Source organism: Aphanomyces astaci (genome assembly GCF_000520075.1).
Source record: "Aphanomyces astaci strain APO3 unplaced genomic scaffold supercont1.334, whole genome shotgun sequence".
Lineage (NCBI taxonomy): Eukaryota > Oomycota > Saprolegniomycetes > Saprolegniales > Verrucalvaceae > Aphanomyces > Aphanomyces astaci.
Genome location: NW_009798597.1, coordinates 824 through 7,373, shown reverse-complemented (window position 1 = coordinate 7,373; position 6,550 = coordinate 824). Strand labels below are relative to the sequence as shown.

Genomic DNA, 6,550 nt, shown 5'->3' with positions numbered 1-6,550 from the left:
CTGGCTAGACCTCCCAGACCTTATATACCTCCCAAAATCGATGACCCGGACCGTCATACGGGTGTCGAAGATCTACCAAGACGGAGATCCCTCAACCATCAACCGCCGATGCAGTAGAACTTAGAGCATTAGGACTACAGCCACGACCACACCTTTAACTAACTCGACTTTACATTTTGCCTCGAACTTCACACCTGGGTTTGAGTCTCCTTGTTTGCCTGCGCCGCGCCTACCCATCAACTTGTCGTAAAACCCCGCGACACTCAGCGCCAGGTAACTACAGAGGTGCGAGAGCCTCGAGCAGAGCTCGGCGTTGTTTTTCGTCTTGGATTCCATCAACGAATTGTTTCACAAGGAGTGGTACTTCGCCGTACATCACAAGGAATTGCTCCTAGCTGGATTCGATGGCTTCAAGGCATTTCCACTGTACTAGGAGCTCCCATCGGTTAGTCCCGGGGTCGAGTCGGGCAGCTTGAATTGCGCCGACGGTCAGCACAACGCTCTGGTTGCTGACGTGTGATCGAGGATTTCCTCCGTGAGGTCGAGGTACTGGTCTGAGTAAAATTTCAGCCTTGAGTGATGTGCTTCCCGCTCGTTTCCGTTGATGACGTGTTCAATCACGCATGAGTACGGCAGGCATTCCTTGACTCGGAAGGGTCCAATCCACGTGACGGATAGCTTCGGGTAATGCGAGTTTTCATCAACCCTTGACCACAGCACGTAGTCGCCTTCCATAACCTTGAACGCTTTCGAGTTGGTCTTGTTGAGGACCTGCCGGTTCTGTGCCGCGCGCTTGTGGTCGAGGATCTTTTAGTGAATCTCTCCGAGGCTGCGTCGTAGGGCACTCATCGCGGTTCTGATGTTGGGTCGATCCCAGTTGACTTCGGTCAATCCATCCACGATCAACTTCCTGTTGACGCTTCCGGCGATGACGTTGAGGGGTGTAATCGGATCTAATCCAGTGTAAGCAAACATTGGAGACGTACCACCCAGAGATTCTGCTGGCGTCTGGTTCAAGTTCGCATGACTCGCATGACTGCCATTATATCGCGATTCACTCGCTCAACTGTTCCGTTTCTCCACGGACAGTAGGCCATGACAATGTTATGCTGGACTTTGAGGCGGTGTGCTAGCGCCTTCATGATATTGTTCTTGAAGTGGCTGCCGCCGTCGGAGATCCACACTTCTGGTACTCCGAACATGGCCGACCAGTCCATAATTGCGTCCGCCGCAACTTGACTTGTCGGACTGTCGCAGGCAATGAGCCGTACGAAGTGCGTAAGGTCGTATTTCAAGACCAACACATACTTGGAACCTTTCCAGGTTTCACCCATAAATAGGTAGTCGAAGTGCAGTCCTTGGTTGCGCCGCGTTGCTGACCACGTATTCCTATGAGGCCTTTGGATGATCTTCCCACCCCGAATATGCGGGCACAACAGGCACGACCGGAGGAATGCTGCGAGTTTCTCATCGAGATGCGAGATGGTAAACAGTTGTCGGATATGACTGGCCATGGCATGATGTCCGCGATGACCCATCGATCCACAGTGGGCTATGATGAACAGCCTTGTGAGCAGGTCGTGGGCATCGTCGGGTATCCAGATGCGTTCACGCAGGTAGAGGACGCCGTTGTCTTGCATGATAGCGGTTGGTGGTGCCGCCACTGCCTTCTGGGCTTGAATGATGGACTCCAGGTCAGGCCAAATAAAATCCGTGTCGTCCAGCGGGCGGATCTTTGCCTGCGGCGGCTTGTATACCATTCTTGGCTTGTGGCGCTTCTTGCGCTTCATCCATTTTTTAACTGTCGTACGTGGTTTCGACGCTTCTGGCGTGTCCATACGACGCTGGCAATGATCGGGGGCATCGCAGAATGTAGGCGGAGCACGTGTGCCTTCAGTGGCGCGGGTTGTCCCCAGCGGCTGAGTAGATCGGCCCACAGATTGTACACGCCGTCGATGTGGTCGATCACGTAGCGGTATTGGCCGATGAGGTCGGCCCAACGCAGTAGCTTCTCCCGTGTGTGCGCCTTGATTTCCTTGTCGGGGGCAAACACGTGAATGAGGTTCTTGTGGTCGCAGTACATGCGGAATCCCAAGGGCCTCAGCAGCAGGTATTTCAACACGTCGCATGCACAAGCGATGGTATAGCCTTCCTTTTCGATGACGCTCCAGTTCCTCTGGGTATTGTCGAACATACCTGACTGGTACACTAGCATTTCGTGCTGTTGCTCGTGGATGGGCTTCGCTTCGTCGAACGCTTGGACTTGTGTCACCATGATGATCCACCCTTCCTGGGACACGTCCGTAAACAGACACATGATCGCGCGTTCGTCCGGGTGGCGCAGTTGCACTGCGGCCACAATAAGTTCCTTGACTTTGTCCCAGCTTGCACGTTCATCGTGGCTGAGTTCGATTTCAATCGATGCAGCGGTACGCTTCTTGAGTCGCTTGCCAGCTAATGCCTCGGTGAGCTTCTTCATAACGGGTCCACAGCTTGGGCAAAGCCGATGAGGGAATCACGGATCCAGTTGACTGCGCAGATGAACTGTTGCAGGTGGCCAGCCGTTGTGGGGTACGGGATCTTGCAGAGTGACGACAGCTGCTCGGGTCTTGTCGTACACCGTGTCCGTCTATGATCCGGCCACACCATTTGATTTTCTTGCAGAGGAGGGTGCTCTTCCGAGGGTTCGGCCGTAGTCGGTATCGTACACAGATGGCAAAGAGTTCTTCCAGAACTGCCAAGTACTCTTCCAGAGTGTTGGCCCAGACGAGAATGTCGTCGATCCACACGAGACAGTTCTTGTAGAGTAGGGTCTTTAAGCACTCGGTCATGGTGCTTTGGAAAAACAGGGCACCATCGCAGAAGCCTTGCATGACGCGGGTCGGCGTCATCACGCGGAAAGCCAGCATGAAGGAAAGGACCTCGCGGGAAGCGGGTCCAAGCGGCAACTGCCAGAAGCCCTTGGTAAGGTCGAACACCCCTAGGAATTGGGCGCCCCTGACGGATTCCAACACCATGAACTGGAAGGGCATGTCACCGGCCATTGGAATGGTCATGCTGTTCACCACGCCGCAATCGATGGTGAGGCGGTAGTGTAGGAGCAGTTCTTCTGTCGTCCATTCACCGCTTGTCTTGAGCAGCTTCTTGCCGCTTGGTTTCATCACCGGGTTGACTGGACTACAGTATGCACTCGAAGAGTTCGAATAGATAATACCATCTTCTTCAAGCTGGTTTCCAAATGCATCCAGGAACTTCGTCTCTAAAGGACTACTCTTGCGGGCCTTGCATCGGTGCGGCTGGGCATCGGCCTTGAGCTTGATGTCCATCGCTGGTACGTTCGCTGCTTCATCCGTTCCACGGAATTGTGCGCGCCAAACACCCTTGGCTGAGGCTTGCATGACGATGTCCTTAAGCTTGTGGGTCTTAACGTGCTTGCCTGCGTCTGTTATCTTAAACGTTTCAAACGCTTTCTCCAACAGTGACACTGCGGCATCTTCATCGAGTTTGTCGAGACCTTGTTCACCACCTTGCAAAAGACGAGTCGCCACCCCGAAGGCAATGTCTTCGTCTTCGTCGGGTTCACCCACGTCATCATCATCACCGTCTTCATGACTTTGGTGTTGAGCCACTTGTTCCAACAAGTGGTTCATGTCGATCCCGATGGACTGCAACGCATAGCGCGAGATGAGCAATGAGTCGCTGCGGCTGATTACGTAACATAGTTGCACACCTGGTAGGTTAACAGGTCCAGCTGCAGTGCTCAGACGGATGCGCAGGTTTGCCGTCACGTCTGCATATACCGGCTGTTCGTCCATGGCGTAACCTTTCCAGGTCTTCGCCAGTTGAACCACGTCAACTTCTGTCTTCGTCTTCAATGCTTCCAGCATTTATTCTGAAATGATGTTCGCATCACTTCCAGGGTCGGCACAAAACGGTACTTCCAGTACGCCGTTGAGGGTTGCCATGTTCACGGCATCGTCGGGCATGTAGATGCGGTAGAACTTCTTGCCCATCTTCTTTCGCATCTGCGCCGTCTTCTTCGTGTACTTCTGGAATTTAGGGTTGCGCAGGTAGCCACACATTCGCCAACCCCACATCCACTTGATTCGGTCGATGCCGTCTTGGTCGATGTCGGGTCAGTCCTTGAAATGATACAGGCGCTCAAGGTCACCGCAAAACAGGCACTGCACCGGGTGTGCGATTCGACCGTCCAGGATGGGTAGCTCGGTCATCCAGTGGTAGTACTGGTTGATTCCAAACTCGGTTCGGATTCCATCGCACCATACGTTGTTGGTAAAGCGGTTGGCCAGGCTTGATCTCCATTCGCCGCCGTAGTCCACTGATACCCCGGCTTCGTCTATTGCTTCGTCTTCCTGACGATCTGATTTTGCTGTTCGTTTTTGTAACGCAGCAGAATAGGCAGAGTTGTTCGATTGACGATCTTTAGTGGGTTTCTTTCCCGGGTTTCCATGTCCTTTGGGGTTTCCCCAACCGCCAAAACGAGTCTGTCTGGGCACGCTCACGCGGTTTGTACTCGTGTTTCGTTTCGTACCCGAATCTTGATATCCCGCGTTGCGATCGATTGCTTGCGCCGGAGGGGTTCCAAACTTCGTGTCTTGGTCGTTTCTGGGCCAACCAAACTTGCCATCTTGGGAACTACCTCTGTGACGGGAGTAATCGCTTCCACGGTACGCGCTTTGATTGCGCTCGCTTGTGCGTCCACGACTTCCATGTCATTCACGCCCGCTGTGGTAACCTTCCTGGCTTCGTCCACGGCTTCGGTCGTACCCACGACTCTCCTCACGTCCACGACTGTACTCACGCCCGTGGCTGCGATCGCGTCCACCACCCTCGGCTTCGGTCGCGTGCACGGCGTTGCTGACTTCCGTCATCTCGACTAGACTTCTTGTCTTCGCCACGATTTTGATAATCATGGCCGTGCTTGCTCTTCTTGTGCTTCGGGCTCTTGGTCCCACTTCGCTTTCCAGCGCCAGCACCCCAACGCATCCAATACGTTTGATGTTCCACGGATATATCCACCACGATTTGGATCAGGTCACCCCACTCAAAGTCGACTGGGTGCAAGGCGTCCTTGGTGTACTCGCTCACCTTGCCAGGCAGCTGGTTCAATAATGACGTGTACATACGCTTTCGGATGTCGGGTGTACGGAGAAACTCGCCGGCTCCACGCACGTCGATTCACTCCCAACACGCCGTCATGTAGTCCGCTGCACGCATGGTAGCATCTTCTTCACGCATGTTGAACTCGATATCATCGAATAGACTTTCCAAGTCAGGGTCGACGTCGTTCATTGGCTTCTTGGCGATGTCTTGAAGCTTGTCCTTGAGGATTTACTCCAACATGTCTTCGGGTTCTCCGCGGATCTTCCAGATCGACATCATGCTACGCAGCAATTGCTTGTCCGAGAAGCACGCCACGTAGCTTGTCACATGTTCACGGAACTGGATGTTCTTCCTACGGCACTCATCTTCAAGTCGCGCTTCGTACGCCTTGCGTTTGATCAGCCAACGGTAAACTTCGGTTTGGGCAATCGACTGGAGTTAGGACACACTGGTAGGTCCATGCAACGATTGTTCGCGGTCGTTTCTCGACCTTGGCTGCGGCCACGGTCACGACTTCTGTCGCGTTCACGGATTCTGCCTCGCTCACGGCTTCTGCCGCTGTCGCCTCCATAACGGCTCCAGCCGTAACGTTCGCTTCCACCATGTCGCTCCATGGTTCTTGTTGTTCATCAATTGCGTCTTCCAGACACGTTTCTACAGCAAAGGACGGTAGCACTAAAGTATGTGGCGTATCCACGAAATCAAAACACAATGTTGGGGGAGCGGCAACTCCCAGGAACACTTGGCGCCGTGTATTGATCTAGAGGAAGCAAATTCTGAACTGACTAGTATTCCCCTGATCAACGGGGAGCCTAGCCCTAACTAAACTAACCAATGAAAACTAACTGGACTGCCTGACACGCACTATACATGGAATGTCCGTCACCTGTCGCCCTTTGATCGCACCAGCCTGACCCAAGCTTCCCGAGCCGTTGCCGCCGCCCACGGTGTCACCCCTAAGGATGTCCTGTGGTGAGTGTTTGCGACTCGGGACCCTGGGTGGTCCGTCAAGGTACGCAACACATAAGTATAACCGGTAAAACAACGTCATCATTGACTGTGCACGAGCTGTCCACATTGACACTGTGAACAACTTGTTTGCCAACCGCAATCCTATTGTTGCTTCCATGTTCCAGCTTCTGTTGTGCTGCTGTTTTAATGGATGTTTCCGAATTGGGGAAGTCCTGGCATTGAAGTGGCATAATGTCACCTTGGGCCAGGATGAATTCCGTGGATACGTGGCGATGAGGCTGCGATGCCTCAAGAAAGCAAGTGTGGAGGAGTTCCATGTATTAGTAAACCACTTGGTCGACGCAGCGTCTTACCCATGTCTCTGAATTTGCACGCTGTATGATGGCTACCTCAACAAAGTCCGCTAGACGCACGTCAACGCATCTCAAGAGGTGTGCGTGTTTACATCTGCGTC

The 6,550-nt window shown here is 53.4% G+C and overlaps 4 protein-coding genes across 4 annotated transcripts; all 4 read right to left on the bottom strand.

Moving 5' to 3' along the window:
- Nucleotides 1-195: 195 nt before the first annotated feature.
- Nucleotides 196-336, bottom strand: H257_19068 (hypothetical protein; the record flags this gene model as incomplete). The annotated part of the gene is made up of 1 exon (XM_009848217.1): nucleotides 196-336. A coding segment is annotated over one exon (141 nt), but the record flags the coding sequence as incomplete, so codon positions are not given.
- A 3,551-nt stretch (nucleotides 337-3,887) lies between these two features.
- On the bottom strand, nucleotides 3,888-4,082 carry H257_19067 (hypothetical protein; the record flags this gene model as incomplete). Its single annotated transcript, XM_009848216.1, has 1 exon — nucleotides 3,888-4,082. One exon carries the CDS (start codon nucleotides 4,080-4,082, stop codon nucleotides 3,888-3,890), a length of 195 nt encoding a protein of 64 aa, XP_009846518.1.
- Nucleotides 4,083-4,136: 54 nt separating this feature from the next.
- On the bottom strand, nucleotides 4,137-5,145 carry H257_19066 (hypothetical protein; the record flags this gene model as incomplete). The annotated part of the gene is made up of 3 exons (XM_009848215.1): nucleotides 4,137-4,373; nucleotides 4,553-4,830; nucleotides 4,884-5,145. The coding sequence occupies 3 exons, from the start codon at nucleotides 5,143-5,145 to the stop codon at nucleotides 4,137-4,139; spliced, it is 777 nt and encodes a 258-aa protein (XP_009846517.1).
- Nucleotides 5,146-5,352: 207 nt separating this feature from the next.
- On the bottom strand, nucleotides 5,353-6,175 carry H257_19065 (hypothetical protein; the record flags this gene model as incomplete). The annotated part of the gene is made up of 3 exons (XM_009848214.1): nucleotides 5,353-5,556; nucleotides 5,615-5,778; nucleotides 6,031-6,175. 3 exons carry the CDS (start codon nucleotides 6,173-6,175, stop codon nucleotides 5,353-5,355), a joined length of 513 nt encoding a protein of 170 aa, XP_009846516.1.
- Between the last annotated feature and the right edge of the window lie 375 nt (nucleotides 6,176-6,550).